Source organism: Melopsittacus undulatus, chromosome 4 (assembly GCF_012275295.1).
Source record: "Melopsittacus undulatus isolate bMelUnd1 chromosome 4, bMelUnd1.mat.Z, whole genome shotgun sequence".
Taxonomy (NCBI): domain Eukaryota; kingdom Metazoa; phylum Chordata; class Aves; order Psittaciformes; family Psittaculidae; genus Melopsittacus; species Melopsittacus undulatus.
Genome location: NC_047530.1, coordinates 49620826 through 49645983, shown reverse-complemented (window position 1 = coordinate 49645983; position 25158 = coordinate 49620826). Strand labels below are relative to the sequence as shown.

At 39.7% G+C, this 25158-nt stretch overlaps 1 protein-coding gene across 9 annotated transcripts in view; it reads right to left on the bottom strand.

Annotated features, from left to right (window-relative positions):
* TSPAN4 (tetraspanin 4) overlaps positions 1 to 25158 on the bottom strand; it is a 459690-nt gene that overhangs the window by 50774 nt on the left and 383758 nt on the right. For all 9 annotated transcript variants that reach the window (XR_004080581.2, XM_031049021.2, XM_031049020.2 and 6 more), the window contains one exon: positions 12173 to 12247. Coding sequence is in view for 8 of the 9 variants with exons in the window: in XM_031049021.2 (XP_030904881.2) it covers positions 12173 to 12247 (75 nt within the window). In the remaining variant the exon portion in view is untranslated. The remainder of the gene's footprint in view (positions 1 to 12172; positions 12248 to 25158) is intronic.

The window sequence follows — 25158 nt, the reverse complement described above, 5'->3', positions numbered from 1 at the left end:
CCTCATCAGCTTTGGTTTAGCCCCCAAACATGCCAATTTTCACAGAAATCTCTATAGAACAGACTCCTTAACCCTTCTCTAATAAGCTAACCTCTAGAAAGGTTCACATGCATTGAGAGAAAGAATGATATTGGAATCCTCAAATTTAATATGCTATTAAAAAGGGGGGAGGGGAGATTAATGAGATGTACAACCTCTAAGTATAAAAGCTGTGGAATAAATAAGGACTTACTGAGTGACCCTTACAGGCTGTAACTCTGCATGGCATCCTACTGAGACTAGAAATAAACAGTCAGTTAAACAGTGATTTAAAATATCACGTTGCTCATTTGCAACAAAAACGCTTCATTAAGACATGTGGAAAGTTGGAAAGGGTTCATTTGTCCATCTCTAAACCTGTTCAGCATTTTTTTGCTAAACAGGACATAGCAGGGACCACAAACAGGAAAATTCACACCAGGATGCACCACAAACCTCTACAGTGTCACCTCAGCCTAACAGGGAAGACTAGCTCTTCCAGGCACACAGCACACATGTCTATTCCAAATGGCCAGCTACTTGAGTGGAACATTGCTCAAAATGTATCTAGAATGGACTTTAAATCAGAAAAGTGCCTTTGCATTCCTAGATTAAGCAGGAGAGTAATTTTTCATCTCAGAGCTGGATCTCCTCAAAGAGCTATACAGTAATGTTGACAGTTCCATGGTGTATAAGGAGCATGCTAGCAGATACCCTTGGATCAGGAGTGAGAAGCCCAAGGAAACCAGAATCTGGCTCCTATGGACTCTGCATGGCATCACCAAAGATGTGGAAGAAAACCCTACATTCTCCATTTTACTTTACATAGCATTAGCTGATCCGATGAGATGAATACAAAAACCCAACCATACCCAGTCACAAAGTCTAATAAAGGAGCATTAAGTCTTCAAGAAGTCCAGCTGAATGTGTAATGAAGTCTCTCCCTGCTGCCCCCTTAGCAGTTTGTTATCAAACACATTCCAGGAATTCAGAGTAAGTATTAAAAAAAAAGTAATTTCAAATAAATGACAGTGAAAGGCTACTCATTCCAGTAATTATCACTGACAGAAAGCTTTAACTTGCATATGCGCCTTTAACTCTATTCTCCTCTTGTTAAATCACTGCAAATCTATGGCATGCACCAGTGGGAGAATTTTGTCATTGGAAAGGTTTTGCCAATATATGTTTATAAATAATTATAAAGCAAAAAAAAAATGAAGTCAAATGGTTGGTAGACCATTCAGATGATACACTCAATTTCCATCATTTTTGTGAAAACTGGTGACTAGCTGCAGCAGATACCCAAAATTAGTACCTAGAAGGAGGAAAAAATGTTGAAATGGAAATGTAAATACACATTTTGTCTGCTCTGGAATATATAGAGTCAGCACTTGGTCTGGTTTTCTGCTAGCACAGTGGTTAGAAGTAGTGGATGAAAAATGGCAATACCATACAAGCCAAGAGAGAAACCCTCTGTCCCACCAGAGAACGGGGAGAAGATCTCAAACACTGGAAAAGAACAAATACCACTCCTGTCTTCAACATGGGCAATAAGGAAGATCCAGGAACTACAGGCCTGTCATTCTCACCTCAATCCCTGGGAAGGTGATGGAGCAACTAATCCTGGAAACCATTTCCAAACACATAGAGAACAAAATCGTTGGGAGTAGTCAGAATGGATTTACAAAGGATGGATTTACTTGCCATGCAGTGGAATCTCCTATAGCACTGTAATACACTACCTCATACACTCCAGCAAACATTATTTGAATCATCACGTAGGTAAGTGGGAAGGAGATTTCAAATATCCTGAAATTAAGGGTAATAGCTTGGCTCCCTGGCAGACAACATACAGCCTTCACTGGGGACAGGATTTTATTATATAGAAAGCGGTAACTTATGTATTCATTATGTACTGACACCTGACACGGTGTCATGCAATCAAACCCCTAAAAGGCTTAAACCAGGTATGGCAAAACTGTTATCCAGCCATTCCAGTGGCCTAGTCTTACCTAATTGTCTCTCAGTGACTCTCTTACATGAAAACTGACACTTAGAATTAATAGAGTTGAGAGAGAAATTACGATAGACAATTGGAAAAGCAATCCCCATTGCTCATTGCTCTCCTGTGCTAACAACAGGCATTATGAAAGAGTTGCCCCTGCCATTTGTACATGAATCAGTGTCAAAGTCAGCACAAACCAGGTTTCCATTGAGAAAATCCAGCTATGGGAAGCCACACTTGGCCACTGGATGAAGCCTTGGGTGATATGGTTTAGTGTGAGGTGTCCCTGCCCATGGCAGGGGGGTTGGAACTAGATGATCTTCAGGTCCTTTCCAACCCTAACTATTCTATGATTCTATGAATGGCCACCAGTGGTGATAGTAGCAGCAAGGGCATTCCACTGACATTTACTTCAATACTAGTCCAAACTCAACACACTTCAAGGTATGTGACACATTCCCCTCCTGCTTTCTTCATAGTCCTCAAAATATTATTTCCCCCCCAAGCTACCTGACTTTGAAAAAACCCACATTGCTTCTCTTTGTTTGAATGCTTTCAGCTACTTTTCTGCCAACTACAATGCCTTCCCTATTCACTGAAAAAAAAGGTGGACCTGAAAGAAATCTGCAGGATGTTTTCTTGTGCGTGTGTTGTATAGAGAGTAATGTTGATTCTCTTCATAGCTTTTAAAGATATGTTCTCTAATTTTGATTGATTCAAATCTTATTTGAACTTCTTTGGTCCTGAATTTTCATAAGAATAACTAAATGTCTTGTGCGATAAATCTAACATACATCTGATTTAGAATCAAGGTCTTTTTCTCTTACATGCTTTGTGATTTTCCACTTCCATTATTCTCTAGAGAAAGACTTTTTAGTTGGTTTAAATGTCTTCAAATTATCCTTTGAATCTTTTCAATTTTGCTTCATTTACATAATTTACCAATTTTTAGCATTCAGCTCAGTTTGCACTTCAATAGCCCCTTCAGGGTGACCTCTGAAAAGGTTTCTTAAATGGTGAGGTTAGGACTTTGTCAACAGAGGCAACATCAGCACAGCTGAAGATGATGACATGTATTTTTCTATTTTCCTGTGGCTCAGAGTGGTAAGGGGCAGATGGCAAAAATGTCTGGCAGAGCAACAGCATTGTTGTCTTACAGCAGTAAAGTGCAAAACGGAGCAAACAAGGAAAACAAAACATATATTGTCATATAACAATTCAATAATTATCACTGAAAAAACTGATTAAGAAACTGTATCAAAGACAGCAGCAGGAAGGGGAGTGCAAGTACATGAATAGGTTTCAACAAGAAAGAACCTAAACTATACAAGAATTCTCTGTTCTTAAGGATGGCCTCCCCCACAATTTAATGGCATAGAGAGGGTACAGAGAATAACTGCAGTACAAAAGCAAATTAAGATTGTGTCATGCTTAGAACAAATTTTGTACATGCCTCATTCACTGCTAATGCCAGGACACTGCAGCCAAATTGTGTTAACACCACCACCATCCAAATTATCAGAGGCACTGAAAGCATCAAGTAGAAAATGCGTGCACTCAGAAACTGTAACATAGTTCTCTCTCTGCTTCCTACTAAGATATATCCATTTACAAAAAAATCTACTTCTCTCTTCGGGGTCAGTCATCTTCTATTGTCAAGTCAATCACTGATTTTGGTGCTCTTTTGTAAAAAGATTTAGAGTTCAAGATCCCAAATAACTAAGATAATTAGTCTATATTAGAGATTATTATTTATACCTGGTTGCTGGTTTACCGGCATGGACAGCAAAATAGGAAGCAGATATAGTTTGCCATCAATTGGTATTCGCCATTGATTATGTTGGGTTTTTAAGTTTGGGACTATATTTCAAAATATATTTGTGTCTAGAACACTTGCACCTCCTTCCTACACCTGAATTTCAGAGCAAGGATTCAACACACAATTACCAGCTGCAAAGACAACACCGTTTGGCAGTGCAGCAATATTTCCAATGAGAAGCTATGCTATAAGGTGGATGCCTTATACATACTATGGAGTTTGGGTAATATAAAGCACCTCAACATTTGTGGCCTTAAAGTCAACATACCCCACCCTAAGAGAACCTAGCAGTAGTAGTGGTTTAGAGCTGCTCATCAACAGATCTGACTTTCCTCATTTCAACTAGGAGTCATTCTATGTATACTGTTGCTGAGCTAAATAAAAGGAAGGAGTTGAAAGAGCTCCATCTGCAAATTATACTTAATAAAGTGGTGTACCCACCACATTCTTCTTCAGCTGCATCCAACAAATCCAAGACAAGGACTGTATGCTACTGGCCTGCTTGCAGTCTGGTAACACAAAAAGTAATCTTCCCTTCTCTTTTTGTATATGTAAAAATTGTTAAACATTTAGTTTACTGCCATTTTCTAATGTTGTCTGAAATAAATTATGACACATCAAAAATGTTTGCAGCATGAATAAAAAATGTCCTGTCTGTTTCAATATATTACCTCAGTCATCCCTCTGTATTTGATGTTGCTTGTATTTGAATGTCTAAAGCTGTCTTATTTATCTTATCAACTTTCTAACACATTCTTTTCTCTTTCTGTTATTCTTCCCTTTTTCAAATTAAAATTGTATAAAAAGTGTGCCAGCAGTTAGTTAAAACAGGTACAAAACTGGGGGTCAGTCACCAGCCAAAACTAGTGTTGACCAGATGTATGTAAAGCAGTGCCAGTCACTTGAGTTCTAGCAGCAATGAACACCAACATTCATTCAGTTCCTGATCTGCCCAGATGTTGAAATAACTTTTCATTTAATCACAGGAGAGTCATGTAAAAACTTGTTGTCTGGAGTAATAAGGCCCTTAACATTCATCCAGATATGAGAGCACTGAGTATTTCCCAGGAGACACTGCACCTTCAGGATTTAGCCTTCAACATCACTTCTCCCACTCAGCAAAAGGAGAGCTGAACTACTTACTTGTAACACGTTCTAAGACACCTGGACAAAAAACATGTTTATTATTATCTAATAACCACCACTAGTGTATTCTAGAGTGTTCCTTCAGAGAAGCTGACTGAAAACCTGCACTACACATATTTCATCTACTACAAAACCAGAAACTTAAGATAGGAGCATGGGAAACAAATAATCTCATTGTAAAAATGCTCCCAGAACAAAGATACAGTCTAACATGCTCCTGAGATTGTGAGTTAATCTCTAATGAGGGATTACAACCAGCAAGAAGGAAGCCCAGATGCATTTCTTTCTTCTGTAGGCTGATACATTGCCTATTATTTATCAGGAGACACCCTGATGAATTTAATCATGTCCAGTACTAAGAGACACATCTGGCTGGCTTTAAGACAGGCATAATGTCAGCAGCAGCTGTGTTTAATTCCCAGACCTGCATAGATGAATTGATCTCCCGGTCAGCCAGGTTAGAGGTCAGAACTGTATTTCTCCTGAGAAAAGGCACAATTCCAAACTGTGCAGCAGCACAATATAAAGGTAAAAAAAAATCAAACCCATACTGACTAGGATGTGACTCTTACATGCATCTTCATTTCTGAACTCAGCCAAAATAGGAAGATATGCAGCATGAGGATCCGAGAGGCTACTGCATCATCGGATCTTCAGTAAGAGTATTTGTGTTAGGCATGCAGCTTAATTTAGCAAACTTTGATTTTACTTTCCCCACACCCATTCCCCTGCTAACAATTTATTCGAGGAATCAATTAGGCCTTGATCAACCACTGATCAAGAGTTCTCAACGGGGAGCCCTAATGCATTTTATCTGCAGTTACCATTCCTAAATAACACCTATTTCTGAGCATGCACTTAACTCTTTTCATCAATACTGTGCTATCCTTTAACAAGCCTTTTAATAGCATTTTGGAAGTGCACTTTCAATGAAATCCTCTTTTGACAGATGAATTAATGAAGCTGCTGGGATTTCCTTTGGTGTGTGTGCTTTTTTCAGCCACACTGGCAAATAAATTCCATCTACCTCACCTCCTCCTGCCTAAAAAAAGGTCAAAACAATGTGTTGGAGTTCAGGATATTAAACAGAAAGCTGTTCAAGACAAATACAAAAAGACAACCAATAATGCTGTAAAGCAAACTTTCGTTATATTTCACTGAATTCCCTATGGAGTGAAAGATGTGATGGATCTTTACCATCTCCAGAATTTTTCACTGTCATTGTGTCATTCCTTTCAGGGAAAGACACAAAAGGTGCATATCAACTTTGACAAGACTTCAGTGTATTATTAAGTCAGTCACATAGATATAAGCACGCACTTAAGTTAGCTGCTGAACAGAGACAAATTTAAACCTATGCCTGAATGCTTTGCTTAAAAGAAGCCACAACGAATTGGTTATAATTAAATTCTTTTGATGAAATTTCTGTAACTCCCTATTGTGTGACACCAGTACTGAAATGCTAATAAACTACTTAAAATTAAGCTTATTACCAAGTAAAATAAACCACAGAGACACTTCTGTCTTTTATAATTCTATATCACCATTTATATAACATTATTTTTGCATTAGAGAAATAAAGTACTTGACCAGGGCGAATGCATCAGACTCACAAAGCAATAGTGGCAGTGCACTGCAATCTAGGAGACAATCTAGATACCTTCACATTCCCATGCAATGCTACTCCTGTCTATCTGAGAAATAGCCTTTATTAATGTCAGCAGTTATGCAAAACCCAACTCAGGAACACTGCCAGAGAGATGCTACATGCCAGGAACATCTCAATGTGTGGAGAGCTCTTTTAAAAACAAAACAAATTGAACTCTACACACAGGCTGCTCAGAAACCATTGCATACACATACACATTGTGAAGCATGTTAATGCAGCACATCCCCACAGTAATACCACAGAGTTAAAAATAGCCTTGTCCTCTTGAGAGCCTCCTGCATGCCAGCAAACACAGACACTACTCACACAGATAATGTTCTGAAATTCTCCCAGCCCCGCACAGCAGCAGGAACAGCTGTGTTCACTGTGGCAAAGGAGGATACAGGGACCCAATACTTCTACCACCACCCAAAACTTTCAACAGTAATGAGTTTTAAAATGTATGACAATGGGATAGTCAAATGCTGACGAAGAAACACTGTTAGAAAAGGCAGGCTATCTGACTGAAGAGTGGTGCAGAGTGACCACCCTGCCAGTTTTGCAGGACTTTCCAAAGGCTGCTGTTTCCCATCTTCTTTGTGTGCACCTTGCATAGCCCTGTGTGCTAGGCTGACTAGGAACATGAAGCATTTTGTTATCTGAGAAGATAATCCTGCTCTGCTGAAGCTCTGTCAAAGCTGAAAACTTTAAAGCTCTCTGGACAGAAACTCAATGAGAGCAACAGTTTCTGCAGTAGGTTTGAACTAGACTTTCTGCATGAATAATTTGTCCTCAGTTTGATTGTGAACCTCATACTCATCAAGTGGCTCAGCAGCATCAGATCATTTCTGTGAACAGCTGCTCATGAATGCAGAAGGTGGATTCAGTTTTTCCACTTTGTCATTAAAGCCAAATGTGAAAGAGGTTGTGAGGACTGAGCTATACTTGAAACCATACACACTACATTCCACTTTGTGGTGCCTAATCTGTATGGAACCAGGCAAAATATCAATCAGGAATTACAATAATTTGCAAAACGTTCTGAGAAACAAAGCGAGAAATGCATCAATCTACAGACCATATTTTTTTATCAGCTAGCAGTAAAAGCTATAGCAGAACTCATTATAATTTACTGCGACATGGAAAGCAAGAGCATTTTCACACATATCATGAAAAACAGAAGTAGTCATTATTTTTCAATCCTCTACTATTCTGTGGGCCATTTTCAAAACAGCTAAGCAGGCATGGAATTCAGGCTGTAATTGTCACAGGGACCCCAAGTGAGTTAACGGCCTAATCTTCATTGAAAATTCTGGTCTTAACTTTGAGTTGCAAATAGCAGTAACTGCTCCCATAATCAAATATCATACTCAGTGATCCTTCGGTGCTTTTATTCCTTAAACTGGCTTATGTTACTCAGTATGATGTTTCAAAAAGAAAACAAAATAAAAGCACATTATGGTGGTTATGTTCTTCCATTTGTGGGCATTAAACAGTGGCTCCATAGCTCTGCCATAAATCAGAAAAAACGCAGACATCTGAACAAACAAACCTACTGAAAAAAATAATGTATTACAGCCGCAAAAAAGTAAATACGGTCTTTTTTTTTCTCTGCCTTCACAAGAATCATTACAGTATAAATAAATACAGATGCTAATGCCAGAAGGATTATGCAAGTTAGAACTGGTACAAGACTATGCATTTTATTAGCATAATTTACATTCTAACAGGGTCCAATCTGGTATTAAGAAATATAAGGAGTATCCAGCCTCTGACAGCACAGGACCCTGCTGCTTTCTCTTTATCACAATTATAATTAAGGTTAACCCTATCAGTACTTCATGAAATTCTCATAAATGCATACAGAGCCTCACATAGAAATGACCAACTTAAGAAAATGTCTGATGTTGCTCTGTATTAATGGAATCTAAATAAAACACATTAAATTGAATAGTCAAGCTATAGATGGGTGGCCATTCACATAACCAACCATTCATATGACTCTAGCAATGTCACTGGAGTTTAGACTGCTTCAAATAGGGACATCAGTTCAGCCTGAATAAATAGTGCTCTCAGTGTAATAACAACCTGCCTTAGTTCTCATAACCACACAAACTCTGTTCAATGCCCACATCTCTTAGGCTGATATTCCTGCCCTCAAAAAGATGTAAAGCCACACTTTAGGACATTGCATTTGAACAGGCATAAACAAAAACAGAAGCTCCCAAGCACCTTGGGTGCCATTTTGAGCTGAAGACAGCCTATGAATCAGTCACTCCGCTGCCTTGAGAACAGCCAGGACAAAATAGAAGTGCTATATATTTTTCCCGACAACCACCCTGTAGGAATGCATTTCCTCATCCTGTTCCCACACAGGCCACATTTCACTCTGCAGAATTCCAGAGATTCATATTTTGCAATGTAAGGACAGCCAGGACAGTTGGAGGAAATGCGAACAAGGTATGAGCTCAGGCCCTGCCAAAGAGATGCACAGTGCAGCTCCAAGCAGCAGCACATTACCCCATTGTCAGCTCAGGAGCACATGAGTCGTGTCCACATGCACCTGGATGCACACCCACCCTGTGGCTGATACCTGCACCTTGTGGTGTAGGCAGCAGCTTGCTACTGTGACCATTCTACAGCAGAAGGCACAAAACGGACATCATTCACTGCAAAAGTACTATTAAGTCACCTGCATTATCCAGCCCCGCTGCCAGCACAGCTCAATCTCTCAGATCCCCTGCCATCAGACAAAGCACCAAGAGCTCTAAAATTAGAATCAGCCCCAGCTGCCTGCAGAATCTTAGGGAACTCTCTTGGCTCCTGCCTCTCCACCTAAGTAGGGTAATAACACTGACCTGCTTCATGGCAAGAGGAGAGTCTTAATTCAACTTTGTGACAAAGGGATGAAGTATCCACTCCAAAGTCCTTCCATTTGACAAAGCAGGAGGGCTAAATGAAAACTGCAAGGGGATCCATTGTTGAGCTCTTCTCAAGCCAGGAAAAGAAAATAACAATTGACCCCCATTTTATCCTGGAAATAATTTTATATGTATATACTCTCCTAATTAACAGAAGGCTACCAATTTTTTGAAAAAAAATGTTGATTATATATATATGTGTGTGTGTGTGCACATATACGAATGATAGAGGAGTCCTCCAAGTCTTAATCTTCAGAGTCCTTTTCTCCTTTTGCACACAAAACTAATGTTACTTTCTTCTGACATGCAAGAGTTAGTGTAGACTGCTCCTTTGCTGATTTTTCAGGGAACTGCATTAACTGAGTCAATATGGTGGACTTGTCTGGGTTAGCTACTTCCCCATATGAGCACACATGACAATACTGTTCTTCACATCAGAAAAGCCAGAACACAAATTCGAAGCATGCTCTATGAAAATATTTGGTTTAGGTTGCTGCTGTTTTATTTATTCTGTAAGTGTAATATGGAGACAAACTATTGATTTCCTCAGTATACAACCATGCATATACAGCCATACAGAAACATTAAGAGCCTCAAATTTGATTATCCGCAATACATGGACTACAGCTATTTCTTAACTCAGTAAAACTTCACTTGAACTGGAACCTGTATTTGAGGCTATGTTTGGATCTTACAGACAACTATACTGTATCTCCTGCATGACTCAGGGGAAAGTTAAAATCCCTCATCTCCTTATTAACAACAAATAAAAACCACTGCAAACCAACAGGCTGAAGGAGGGAGGGAATGCTCCCTGACACTTTTTCACCTTTGAAAAGTGAGGACCGACATTCTCAGAGAGACACTTACCAATGTAACATTTTCTTTCCTCCATACCCACACATTTCTCAAACTATTAGACTCAACAGCAGCCAGCAACAGGGAATTCTACATGATGATGATGCAGAACAGAAGAAACATTTACCTTTTAAATCCACTCTTTAATATTTTCAGGTATTCTGTGTTTGGGACAAGTTTTTAGTATGCCGTTATTTCAGAAACTGCTATCATTTATATTCTTAAGAGAACTTAAGCAGAGGATGTCTTTCCTTTCCCAAACTGAATCAGGGTTGTGTCCATAATACCTCTTCATATTGCTCTCCCCCACCTTTCTGGCACTTCTGTTTGCTTAAACAAAACTCAATATTTAATTTACAATGAGGCAATTTATACAATGACGTGGTAATTTTTCTAACTGATTTAATTTCTAAATATAGCCAAGTGTATTAGGGTTTTGGAGGCCCATTGCATATTAAGTAGGTGCCTTTATTAAGCTGTCATGTATGACGTGTAGATCTTTCTCCCAAGAGGTTACCGGTAATTCAGAGCCCAATAATGCATACAAGTAATTTCAAATTGCCCCTTCTGCTTTAATTACTTTGCAAGTTAATTTCATGTTCTAGATACAACATGCTGTGTGGCAACCTAGCTCTTTTCAGTCCTTCAGAAGTGCCCCTGACAATCACTCACAGTGTTCATTCATTAATTCAGAGCCTTTCTAGAAAGCAGTGCTGACATCCACTATTCATCCAGGTTATTGCTAAACACAGTGAATATGTCTAGGTCTACTTCTAATATTCATTTTACTCTCATATCTTGTGTAGTTATTTTTTATTTTTATTTGCTTTTCGGTATTTTGTCTTTCCATTCCAGAAGCAGCTGTTTATTGGTCACATACCTGATGACTCAATTCATGGCAAATTTTTTGCACCTTCCCTGTGATTTTCAAGCTCCCTTAGTCTTCAGTTGTAACATACTTTGACAATTTCAATTGAATTGGCAGGTTATGCCCTTGTTTTTGGTTTATTTGTGTAGGTTTTGGTTTTATCAGGGCTTTTTTTTTAAATTGTTTTAAAATAAAGATAAATTAAAAATAAAGATCATTCAGAGAGGCAATCTTGCCCTTACAACAGAATACAAAACACAGGAACAAAGGTCAAACTTCAGTAAAATTTGAAACCACAAACAAAACCTTTGTTCATTAAACTTTTATGCATTTTTACACATGTGCTGAAAGAAGCAACTTGGAAAGATAATGAATTGTGTGCCTTTGACTGTGCTAAGGACACCTCCTTTGCTACAACATTAACGTGGCTCTTACATTATAAACATACTTAAAAAAAATCCTATTCAGTCTGGTGGGTCTCTTCCTACATGCTCCCAGTCAGGCTCGTTGACTGCTTTGTTTTTCTGTGATTTACTTTTTCTTATTTGGTTAGGGTTTTTTTTGTTGGGTTTTGTTCTGGTTTTTTGTTTGTTTGTTTTTGGTGTTTTGTTTTTTTGCAGGTTTGTTTTGTTTGGTTTAGTTTTTGTTTTTTTAATGGCGGATGCACTTGGCAATATCTGTGACCTTGAGCTGTACACATGAGCAAGCAAGAGATCCCAGTCCTGCAAAGCTGTTTATGTATTCTGAGAGGGCTCCTTCTGAGAGGGGTGTCTCAAGGAAGACAGAAGCATGATGTGCATACCAAGTCATGTGGTTCATGATTTATTTATAGGGAAAAGGGGCATAAAAATTTGCTGAAGGGGAAAGAAAAATTAAGAATCTGACTTACCTTGTCAGTGTAGACGAAGAACAGAATCACAACAGTGAGCTCCAACAGAAATATAATTAACAGCATGATAAAAAACTGTCAAGAGAAAAAGGGACAGGGGATAAAACAAAAAGCAAAAACCATCAACAACTATTTCAGCTTTTTCTGGATGCACAGTAAGTACATTCAGCAGACCATGCAGAATGGGGAGTGGGAGTCATACAGGCAGCAAGATGCAAAGCTGCGGTGTTACAGCAGAACGGAAGGCACGCAACATGCAGCAACTGAAAAAGCAGGGAAAGGACTAGTCAGGAAACACAACAATATCTGGGCATACATATAGGTCATTTATATAATTGATTTCAGTAGAACAGCATAAAACACCACAAAGATCTGTCCCCCCAGCAGGCCAGTGCTCTGTTAAGACAGGAACCCTTGAGGACTCTTCCCAGGCTAGATTTTCTTTATCTTTTTCCCCATCAGATCATTCCAATTATCAATATCAACAAAATCCACAGCTTAGACTTCCCATTGCAAGAGAAGGTAGCCTGGTCCATAAACCACAGTCATAGCCCCTTTCGAGGAGAATTGTGGAAGAAGTGAAAGGCACACCAAGGTAGTACACCAGGTAGTTTTTGGGTAGCTACACAAATCAACATGGGTTTCAATTGAAAAGGCTGATTTGTAGTGAAGACATCAAAGCCAGTCCATCTCTTTCTCCTCATAAACTATGGAACCAGCTAAACCCCAGTAATCAAAAGCCCAAAGGAGTGGATATAAACTTTTAACACAGTAATTTCACGTAGATTCTCTAAAGTTCTCACTCTAATCAGCTTCAGCAAGAGAACTCCTGGCAATACCAAACACGTCTGAAAAATTTACTTTTTGTTAAGATGCTAGGTGGATCTGTGGCACAGCTCTGAAGCAGCATCAGCACAGCAATTGCACAGACTTCAGAACAAGCACTACCAGAGCATTAAAGGAAACTGAGTTTTGCAAAGATGAGTGAAGGAGAGAACTTTTTAGGCTCAGGAGAAGGTCCCGCTCCCTATAACACAAACTCCATACACTTAACCTGTAAGGCTGGAATTCTAATACTGAGCAACACTGATTTAATTGAAATCCTATCCCCAAGAGAAAAAAACAGTTACAATCTTGTTAACTTTAACCACAAAGGTGCAAACCTATGAGCGTTTAATAGCTACAAAGCCTTATCAAAGCTTCTTCAGTACCCGGTAGGTCAAACCCAAAACTTTGAACCTACAGATTTCTGCAACTGAATGGAAGGCAAAAGTTCAAGAAGGGGAAAATACCTTTCTCCACTACTACAATTACACCATCTACAGAACTCATTGCATTTTGCCCTGCACATCTTAAATTAAAAGTTTATTTTCAAATCTTCAGCACTAGTATCTTCACACCTGCCTGACCCTAATACTGGATCCTATTACTGCCCAGTTTTGAATCACAGAACTAATTCATGCTACTGATCCAAGCTTATTTCCATATCATTACCATCAAACACTGACCTTCTGTATGACTTTGCAAACCATCCTTGATGTAACTTGTTTATTTTTTACATTTACAATTTTAGCCTGCTGCATAGCATTAACTTAAACAGTATAATGCATATCACTCTTTGCAAAGATGCTCAAACACCTTGCTATATTTTATTTGGCTGTGAGGTACTTTTTTGTTCATCCATAAAGCATGGCTATTCCAAAATCTGCATACGATCTCCTCTGTTTTCCTGTGAAATTCACTGGCATAGTCTGGATTGCATTAGGCAATTCCTAGAACAAAGGAAGGACTCATACCCTTTATAAACTGTGATCAGCATTATTTCCTACCACAAGACCCCAATTTCATCAGCTTATAATATTGCCAAACTTTAATTATCTATGCTTATATATTCTGAGCTTGATTCTGTCTAAAGGATAAAAGCTTTTGGAAGAACTTCAAAAATAGCACTCAGTTACTTCTAAGAATGAAGCAGGGCAAAGTATGTTATTATGCCCAGGTTAAAAATCTGGTGGCTTAATTTGAAATCCCCTCACACTCCAGTGTTCAGAGTAGGGATGTGAAACAAAGTATGGCTCTATTCCAGGCACGTGCCTTTTGTCTTACCCAACTATGAGTGGATTTTTGTGAGCAAGTTATTAGCCTTCAAAAGACTGCATTTCACACATCCAGTACAGATGAGAGGGCTCAACAGCTGAAACCTTCAAAGTCTACAACCACAAAAAGCCTACTCCTATCCTTCCTGCAGCTCTCACATGACAAGACAGCTCACAAACCACCCCAGAGAGCATCTTCCCTGCTCCTGTGGTGCCCACACACCCCTGTAATGCCTTACTGCCATCCCCTCAGAGCTGATGTCCTCCAGTTCTGCTTCACAGGACATGACCTGGAACAGAGGGTATGGCCAGAAACTGGTGTAAAATTCACAGACCTGTTTTTCCTGTGCTCTCAAGAAAGCTTTTCCTCCCTTCTTTGCACTCAACAGCATGAAAACATTACAGATGAAGACAGGGAATGACTTTGCAGGAGAAAGGGGAGTATAAGGAATCATAGAATCATAGAATAGTTAGTGTTGGAAAGGACCTTAAGATCATCTAGTTCCAACCCCCCTGGCATGGGCAGGAACACCTCACACTAAACCATATCACCCAAGGCTTCATCCAACCTGGCCTTGAACACTGCCAGGGATGGAGCATTCACTACCTCCCTGGGCAACCCATTCCAGTGCCTCATCACCCTAACAGTAAAGAATTTCTTCCTTAGATCCAATCTAAACCTCTGCTGTTTAAGTTATAACCCGTTACCCCTTGTCCTATCACTACAGTCCCCAATGAATAGTCCCTCTCCAGCATCCCTATAGCCCCCTTCAGATACTGGAAGGCTGCTATGTGGTCTTCATGCAGCCTTCTCTTCTCCAGGCTGAACAGCCCCAACTTTCTCAGCCTGTCTTCATACAGGAGGTACTCCAGTCCCCTGATCATCCTCGTGGCCTCCTCTGGACTTGTTCCAACAGTTCCACGTCCTTTTTATGTTGAGGACATCAGAACTGCACACAATACTCCAAGTGAGGTCTCACAAGAGCAGAGTAGAGGAGCAGGATCACCTCCTTTGACCTGCTGGTCACGCTTCTTTTGATGCAGCCCAGAATATGGTTGGCTTTCTGGGCTGCAAGCTCACACTGAAGCTGGCTCATGTTCATTTTCTCATCAACCAACACCCCCAAGTCCTTCTCCACAGGGCTGGACTGAATTTCCTTTTTGCCCAACCTGTAGCTGTGCCTGGGATTGCTCTGACTCAGCTGTAGGACCTTGCACTTGTCATGGTTAAACTTCGTAAGGTTGGCATCAGCCCACCTCACAAGTGTGTCAAGTTCCCTCTGGATGGCATTCCTTCCCTCGAGCGTATCAACCGAACCACACAGCTTGGTGTCATCAGCAAACTTGCTGAGGGTGCACTCAATCCCACTGTCTATGTCACCGACAAAGATGTTGAACAAGATCGGTCCCAACACCCATCTCTGAGGGACACCACTCGTTACTGGTCTCCAGCAGGACATTGAACCATTGACCACAACTCTTTGTGTGCGGCCATCCAGCCAGTTCTTTATCCACCAAGTTGTCCACCTCTCAAACTGATGTCTCTCCAATTTAGAGACAAGGATGTTGTGTTGGACAGTGTTGAATGCTTTGCACAAGTCCAGGTAGATGACGTTAACTGCTTGACTCCTGTCCATCAGTTCCGTAGCCCCGTCATAGATGGCCACCAAATTGGTCAGGCAGGATTTCCCCTTAGTGAAGCCATGCTGGCTCTCACCAAGCACCTTGTTGTTTTTCATGTGCCCTAGAATGCCTTCCAGGAGAATCTGCTCCAAGACTTTGCCAGGCACAGAGGTGACACTGACTGGTCTGTAGTTCCCTTGGTCATCCATTTTCCCTTTCTTGAAAATGGGGGTTATACTACTCTTTTCCCGTCATCAGGAACTTCACCTGACTGCCATGATTTTTCAAATATGAAGAACGTAAGGAAGAACATTTTTAACAGCATATGGGCAACAGTCTGGTTTAGGATACAATCTGGCTACCATGTTTAGACAAACTGGACCTCCTGACAGCCCACTGGGGCAGGAGACATCAGAGAGTAAGGCAAGGTCTGCACAGCAGCAGAGGATGCTTGTGCATATAGACACCAAGGAGGAGCTACACCTTTGAGAGCAAGGTAGCTTGTGGAGGATCCTATGCTGGAGCTGCAGAGGGGGAAAAAAAAAAGTGCAAGAAACAAAGAGTGGCTGAAAAAGGAAAGGACCCTTTACTGTCCCCCATGACTGAGTGTAATGTGCAGGGAGTGGAGTGGAGACTAGCAAGGAGGAAAGAAAGGTGGTTTTTCAAGTGTGTGCGATTATTTATCACCACCAGAATCAGTAATTAAGAGTTTATGGAAGTGGATCTTCCAGCCAGACCATAATGGTGCTCCTACCTTCCTCCAGTTCATACTAGAGAAGTAGGTATGACATTGCCATCGTAAAAGATGCTAAAACTGTGAAGACAAGCAATCAAAATTTAGTTAGTCTCAGAATAGAAATCCTCTCAGGGATTGTTATGTACCATGTCTAAGTCTTTCCCTACACAAGCTCAGAGGTTCCTCGAAGCTATTACTAGTGGGTATTTAGTTTCATGCACTGTAGATTTTGGAAGTCATACAGTGAACCAAAATTAATGTATGCTGTTTAGAAACTCAAAACCCAGATAAGCAGGATTATGCATTTTCTTCATAGGTAAATATTTTTAGTTTTAAATAAAAACTCTGGTTTTCTTTTTCTTACTATTTGCATTCATCGACAAAATGTACACTGTTATATCACAGGTAACTAACACGTATTAGCAATCCCAATGTGTGCAGACAGTATAGACACACATTGTATCTTTTATTGCAAAGGTTAATTAGGTGAGGTCAACCTCAAGGTGGAGAGTTCAAATTCACCAACTCGTGAAAGCCACAAGCACTTACAGGTCAGCACATTTATCATCCCCCTCTAAAGAAGAACCCTACCTGAACCCAAACCAACAAGTGGGAAAGTAAAAATTGAGGCTTCAGACTGGGCTGGCTGAGCCTGCATGCTGCAGCACGTCTTATCCACCAGACTAAAGTGCATGCATGAATGCATGCACAACCTGCTCCTCTATTCCCATAGCACCTTCCAGCAAAAATTCACTTTCAGTTCCATCCTCAATATCATCCCAAAGGAAATGATGCCTGATCTGGGGCCAGAACCAGCTTGGCATATCCCATTCAAATATAAAAGGGAGAAACATCAGCCCACTGAAAGCTCACAGCACACACACACCCCCACCTGCTGGAAACTCTCACAGCTCCTTTTAAAATGAGTTTTCTCACTGTGGTGATAACTACAGAGAAAAATAAGAAAGAGTTTTGCTTTGGTTCACTGGGGCTGCAGGCTGTTGGTATAATCAAGATTTATGCATGGAGAAAAAAACAATCCCAAAGCAAAGCATTCATATAAAACCCCATAAAAAAAGATTAATCTGACCTTGTACGGAGAGATTTTTACCGTACTACTTGTCAAATAAAAGGATGCAACCTAGTAGAGGTTCACTGAGAGGTACCTACTGCACAACTTTTCATAAATTGTACCTGAAATAACCCCACAGAAGTTTTGATGAGAAGGGAGGTAAGGTGACACCACTTATTTCCACCCCTTTAGAAGTTCAGCAGCTCAGCACTTACCTTTATATTCTACAAAGCCCATGACTTTCCCACAGGTTCCCATTAAAGGAACAGAGAAAATGAAGTATGCAACTGCTATCAAGCCTACCTTATAGCTAACCCATCTCCTTCTCGATGTCAGAGAGAGAAATATCTATTAGAGAAGAAGAGGTCCTAACTTGCATCTCCATCTCCACTGGAGCTGTATTAGGCTTTTGACCCACTAGTTCCAGTACATCATGTCTCCATCATCCTCACAAAGGCACAGATCAACAAGTTAATTTTATTTTCTTCCCAAACAAACAGATTTTCTGTTTTCTCAGATGTTACAGACACTTGCCTCTCTGCCTGATGACTGAACATCACACACTAATACATAGGGTTGGGTCTTTTGCTTCCCCGCTGCCTTTCCTTCCCAGGTCTTCTCAAAAGATCTATCATGTTGCTCAAATTGCCTATCTCTCCATGTCAGGAGTAGCTGATCTTCTCACAACCTCCTAAAGACAAAAGTGACCAGTTACAGTGAAACCCAAGCTGTAATTGTCATGTCAATCTCCTAACATTTTGCTATGAGAGTAAACATGATATAAGTAATGGCAAAATTGAGAATGCTGTGTTTAGACTATTTGCTGCAGTAATTCTTTCATTTTGATGGGAGCCTGTCTCAAGAGTCAGTAAGATCTCAGTGTGCCAAACCCTCTTCTCATTAGCTAATGATAAGCAACAGGAGTTTCTTGCAAAGTATTATTCAAATCCTCTTCAACAAGCAAGAAGAAAATAGTAGGAAGACCAAAAAGCAAGCAGGTTTTTTGGAATAATGTCCCAAAAGAGTTTTAAAGTTCAAGGCTCGACAAATAATTTGTAACAGATAAATAGATTAGCATAACCTACCTAAGAAACTGGACAATAACATCAGCAGTCACCCTATGCTGCATCGCTTGTGTTCTGTGCTATGCCTACACTGTTAATCTGTGTGCCGGGGGGACAGTTAGCTTCTTTTCTGACAGAAAAAAATATGAATAAATAAGCAGGTACGTTGCCCCTGTGAAAGTGTTCCAGCAAACTAACTGCTCTTAGTCTGCAGGAGCTCCCAGAATGAAGAGAAAAAAACCCACAGAAGAGTCACAGGCAATCTTTCCTCTGTCACATAAACTGCAAGTTTGATAGAGTCACACATTTTACCTTTTAGTTAGGCTGGAATACCAAATCCTCACTGGTCAGTTTTAATTTCATTAATTTCATTTCACTTCCTAATTAATAAGCACATCAAGTAGAAGAAGTCACAGAGAATCTGTTGGGACAAAATTGTTGGTCTTCCAAGAGAACTTCAACTTCATAGCCTGGGAGGGATTTTAATTTGCCTGCCTGGTTGTAATGTGTACATAACTTTGATCTTCAAGAATAGTCCAGTTCTGGCTGCTAGAGGACAGAGTCCCTTACAGTCACAGAGGTTGTGACTCTAGAGGTTGGGAATGATTTCTGAGGATCAGCTGGTTCAACCACTTGGCTAAAAGCATAGTCAGCTACATGAAGCAGTGCAGAGCTGTGCCTAGTCACCTTCTGAGCATCTCCAAGGATAAAGATGGATAGCCATCCACAGCTTCACCAGACACCTTTTCCCAATACTTGACCATTTTCATGACAACAAAAATATTCAGTATCTCTAATTGGAATTCCCTTTGTAATTTCAGTTTCTTACCTCTTGTCTGATTCCTGGGAATCCTTCCAAAAGTTGTGTTTTCTTTAGACCCTACTGTAAGGTAGTTGAAGACAGAAATAAGATCTCCTCCTTGCTTTAATTTCTTATGACAGAAAAATTCCAGCTTGCTCACTCTGGCCTTGCACACGATGTGCCCCATAATCATAATGGTGCCCCTCCATCAGATTCCTTCACTTCTAATATGTAAATTTCTCTTCTACTGTGGAGCCCCAGATTAAGCTAAATACTCCAGATGTAGCCTTATCTTAGTCTGGAAGAAGGTGATATTCTTCTGTGTCAAGACATATACAGGAATATGGGGCTCGGTATGGCCCACAGCTACCCAACTATTAAATTCATCTTTTTTATTCTGATTTGAGATAAAGACACATATGAAGATGCAGGCTCTTCACACATTTTAAAGATCCCTGTTCTAATAAAACTGAGAAGGTCCTTCATTTTTGTTTTAAAATGAGGATTATCCGACTGTGTTACTGTGCCTTAGGTCTAAACTATCTGTTCAAAACAATTTTTAATTGATTTTTAGATTTTTTGATATAAACAGAAATACTATAAAAATTCACATCACATTCTGCCCATACTCTCTACAGGGATAGCATCTTAGCTTTAATAATAACAGTGCAGACACATTTAATAAATTAAGTCAAACCTTTACCCACAAATGCAAAGAACTCCATTAAAGTCAAAAGAACTTAATGGATTTTATAGCAGCCACACCAAGCTGCTGGAAAACAAAGAATTTCCCTTTAATTTAATATGCTTTTTAATTTTCCTGTTCTCTCATCATAGATGATATAGTTTAGATTGAAATAATATCTACTAGAGCGAGTGGAGATTTCTCATTACTATGGTTGGCATTGTCAAAACCTTATCTCTATCCTGCCAAAGCATAGCATCCCCACACATAACCAAATTAAAATAGGTGCAGCAACAAACTTAGACAGATGAAGTTGAGCACCAAAACAGGTAAGTAACAGTGTCATAGGTCCTGAGTGCTATAAACTATTGTAAAATTTACTGCATATTGTACACTTAGGAAAAAATCAAGCCACCCATGAAAAGTCAAAATCAATGCAAGAATTCCCACTGATGTACTGGAAAACAGAAGTCCAGGTACTGGAGAAACACCTGCTCTTTATAGGGGTCCTGTACTTGCTTTCAGGCATCAATGCTTGCCAGTGTTGGCTCTGGCTTTTTAAGCACAGCAATATTAAGATCATTCCTAAGCAGCTGAAAAGGTTTCCCAGAATAGCTCTTTTATTACCTACTGGTACATTACTTCCACAGACTAAAAACTGATACACTACAGATTTTACCAGCACTCAAAAGAAAAAAAAACCCACTTTTAAAAGCAAAAGTGTTTAATGTATCACTAGTTCTCACAAGCAGTTTGATTTAACATAATTCCCTAAAGGCATTTTGATCTGATATATTAATAGGGAGTAGGAAAATTATGAAAGGCTCACTTAGGTTTTTTTAAATATTTTTAAATTTTCTTTTCCAAGGAACTGGGCAAGGAGAGGAGAACAGAAGAAAAAGTGCAATGGGAATTGTACTTGGATCTAAGAAATGACTTCTTCAGTAGTCTGGAAGACTTATACAGGAAGAGACAGAGCAACAAATGAGAAATGACAAGACAGTGCCCAGACACACAACTGAATTTCAGTCAATAAAATCCCAGCTTATTGATCTACCACATGAACTTCACAACAAAAGGGAAAGGGCAGCTTTCTTCCATCATAGTAGATTCTGATTCAACATCTCAGAAAAGTTTTTGCTGACACTTGGTTTGAATTCTTCTCTTGTTAGTTCCATACAAAACACCTTTTGTAGCACCATGCATGCTTCCTTTCTGTCTATAGTATTTAGATTCCTTGAATACCTGTAGACTTATGTCCCATCTGAGCCCTCTTTCTGCCACGCTGTGCATATTTAGCTCTTTTACTACTTCCTTGGAAGTAAATCTCTTTAGCCTCCCCATCTTTTTTATTTTTAATTTTCAGCAGAATAAATATAAGTTTGCCCATAAACACTAAAAAGGCAGTAATGTATGCAAGCAAACTGTGAAATGAAAACTTGGTTCATCAGCTGTTATTTTCTAAAAGCCTTAATAGTTCATTGGGATTGCGACAAAGTTGCGCATGTTTTATTCCTGCTGGATATAGAGTACAGCTTTGTTTATGTTTGGACTATATTTTTCATGAATGTGCGAAAACTCCTGCTGATCAGTAAGGCTCAGAGAAATCGGCAGTAATTATTTCTGGGAATATATACAACATATGCAATTTCAACACATAACAGTGTTTTTTAGTCTTATTACTCCTTTCAGTTGGAATCATTCAGTTTGTGTTAGTGAGAGCTGAGGGACTTGACATTCCTGTACTACGCCATAGGATTTTTACCGGCATTGTGTAGCATTTCTAGTTCTCTTCTTCATACACTGACTCAAAATCAATGAAGTGTCATGAAATATTAGCTAGGTATCACTCTCGTGTCACAACAGAAGGTGGCTATAGGCCTATTTAACAGATCTTAGATTATTATCTCTTAGCACAAATAAAGGTCTCGCTGGCCTTTGACTCTCTTTAAGGGTTGCTTTATCTCTCCTGCAAAGAGAATGCAAAGGTCTGACATGATGTGGTGTCAGTCTTTATCCTAGTCAAGACAGAAACTGATCCTACTTGTGAAGTAAGATACTGAAAAAGAACTAGAATATTAGACTGGTTCTTACATGTCCCTGTGCTACTCAATAACAAAGCAGTTGCCTGACTCCATCTAACATAGGTAATGGAAATACAAATACAACTAAAAGGCTCTGTCTTCAGGTTAAAGTATTTTCCATCTATGGCAAAGAAATGCAAAGTTCATTAATGGCTAAACTTAAACCTTTTATTCAGACATTAACATCACCTGTGTATTTAGTAAATGAAGCTTCTCCCTGAATCTACTATCCCCAGGATATTTCTTGTCATGTAGAGCTCCAGCATGAAATGCGATCAGACAGTTCAGTGCCCGGGGAGGAGGAGGAGAGAATAACAAGTGGTCCCCACACAGCCTGCTTGGGGAGCAAGTGAGTTGGCAGGGCTGGCTTCATGCTCATATTCACACTGAACATCTGGCTGACCCCAGGTTCTGAGCAAACTGACAGAAGCTCCCCCAAGACAATAAGGGCAAACGACATGACCGTGCTGCTCAGCTGACCTATAATGAGCTGAAGGGGAAAAAGATTATTCTGAAATTCTGCAGGCCTCACTTTACATTTATTTGCAAACCCTGAGCTAAGCTTGCAGTGGGACCTCACATGCTAATTATAATCATAGAAATATTTCTAAGAGTCTCTAAACAGCCTCTAGAAATACCCTGTATATGTAAGTGAAGGAAATGGTGAGAAGCAGATGGTCAAGAAGAGAAAAAAGGACAAGGTAGAGTGATCATTAAATTAACCTTTCCACTGATATTAATTAGTATAGTTCCACTGACTCCTGCACATGGCACTGTAACACTGTCTGCTACAAAGCAGCACCTTGGCAATACAAAAAGTTATGGGGGCATTAAGAAAGGGTTCTTCACTGAGAAGGTGGTCAGTCATTGGAACAGGATCCCCAGGAAAGTGGTCTGAGCACCAAGCCTGTCAGAGTTCCAAGTTACATATGGATGATGCTCTTAGTAATATGGCTTGGTTTAGTTTAGGTAGTCATGCAAGGAGCAGGGAGTTGGACTCGATGGCCCTTATGGGTCCCTTCCAACTTGATGATTGACAGCATATCACTAGTGGTATTGCATCAGTTTATATTAGAGAAATAAATACTACACTATAACGTAAGCCCTTCCTACAAATTGATCCTGGGCTCAAGTCTAAAACCAAGATGGAATGAAACCAGCTTTATTCTTTCTGTCCTCTGTTCTCTCCTCTGGTAGCCCTTTGATTAACTGCTACCAGAGCTGAAGAAAAGAAAGGAGGAAGATTAGGGTCCCATCCACTTCTGAGTTTCACTGTCAGCCAGGTAGAAGGAGCTAAATACTGAAAGGCAATGAGAAGCAGATTCTTAATAAAGGAGAGGCAACAAAACCAGGGGAGTTTGGTGCTCAGTACTCACAATCCAATCAGGTACCAAGTTAGGGCTCCCATATTCAACACAGCATTACACAGAGAACTGTTACACATGATGTATAATGCTCTCAAGGCTGTGTGTATGGCACCTTCCTGGTTGTCACATCACTTGCTTGCTGCTGTGACTACAGCCATGCCATCATTTCCCTGATTTTGCTACTTGGATTGCTAAAAAAACACAAACTCCTGTGCTAAACTGGAACAAGGATCTACTGTTTGGTCTGTAGCATTAAATTACTGAGATGAAGTCATTCACAGGCTATTTCCCATTTAGTTGCTTTGAAATAAATTCCCTGTCACCAATGGAATTTCAGATGTCAGTTCTCTGATTGGATCCAGTGACACTATAGAAAAAAGTAGGGTTTTTTATTCTCCTTTTCTTCCCACTCATTAACTTTTCACTCATTTTCTTTATTGCTATTTCACTTACAGATGAGTTGGCTGAAGTTCAGAAAACTCCAAATAGCACAGTACAAAACATCATGGGCACTCACTTTCCCCTTGAACTATTTCATAAATGAGAGCCTCCCGATGTAAGGATAGTAATTCATGCACATACATAGTAGCAGCTCTTTCCACAGCTGGTCTTGACCTAGTATCAAGGTTTAATTCTGATCTTATTAATTCCAGCAACTGTGATGAACTCCTTGCTTATTAACATGAGGTTCTCATTTAAATTAAGCTGAACACAGATCTGTTGATGATTGTTTTCTTTTCCCTTCTCATTAATCATTTCAGCTTTACTACAAAAAAAAACAAAACAAAAACCTAACAAAAAAGAAACAAAAGGAACACAGCAAAACCCAAACCAACCAAAAACCAGAAAACAACAAACCAAACCACACCAAAACCCACCAAAACTCAGGCTTATCTACACATCAGGAAGTGGAGGAATGTATCTAAGCCATCTTTTTATCTAATCCTTGATCTGATGGAACACACCCAACCTTGGTGCTTTATAAGAAGGCAGCTGGCTTTGTGTAATCACAGAGGAATCAGCATTTTGTCAACTTCAAGCCCTTTCCCCTTTCTAATATATACCTGTATGGGCAATACGTGGCAAGGAATCCCCTATGCCAACTTCAGATCTTTTTAGGCAAGACATCCTCTGCCTCTTTTGGCTGGATTATTGGCTATGTTGCACATTCCAACCAGGAGAACAACATGCTCTTCATACTGACTCATTGAAAAAAAGGAAAGCTGTCACAAAATCAGAGGGTGGAATAAATAAATGTCTATGGATCTTATTTGCTTCTAGGAAATGGGTTATTAAGCTGCAACTGTTTGGAAGTACATTATCTATACATAGATGCTATAACAACCAAATAGACAAAAAAATCCTTCCTTCACAAAGAGCCCAAATACTGTTTTTTACCAGTGACTATGTTTTCCTTGACCAGAAGTAAGTTCATATTTGCAAAAAGTTTGCATTCA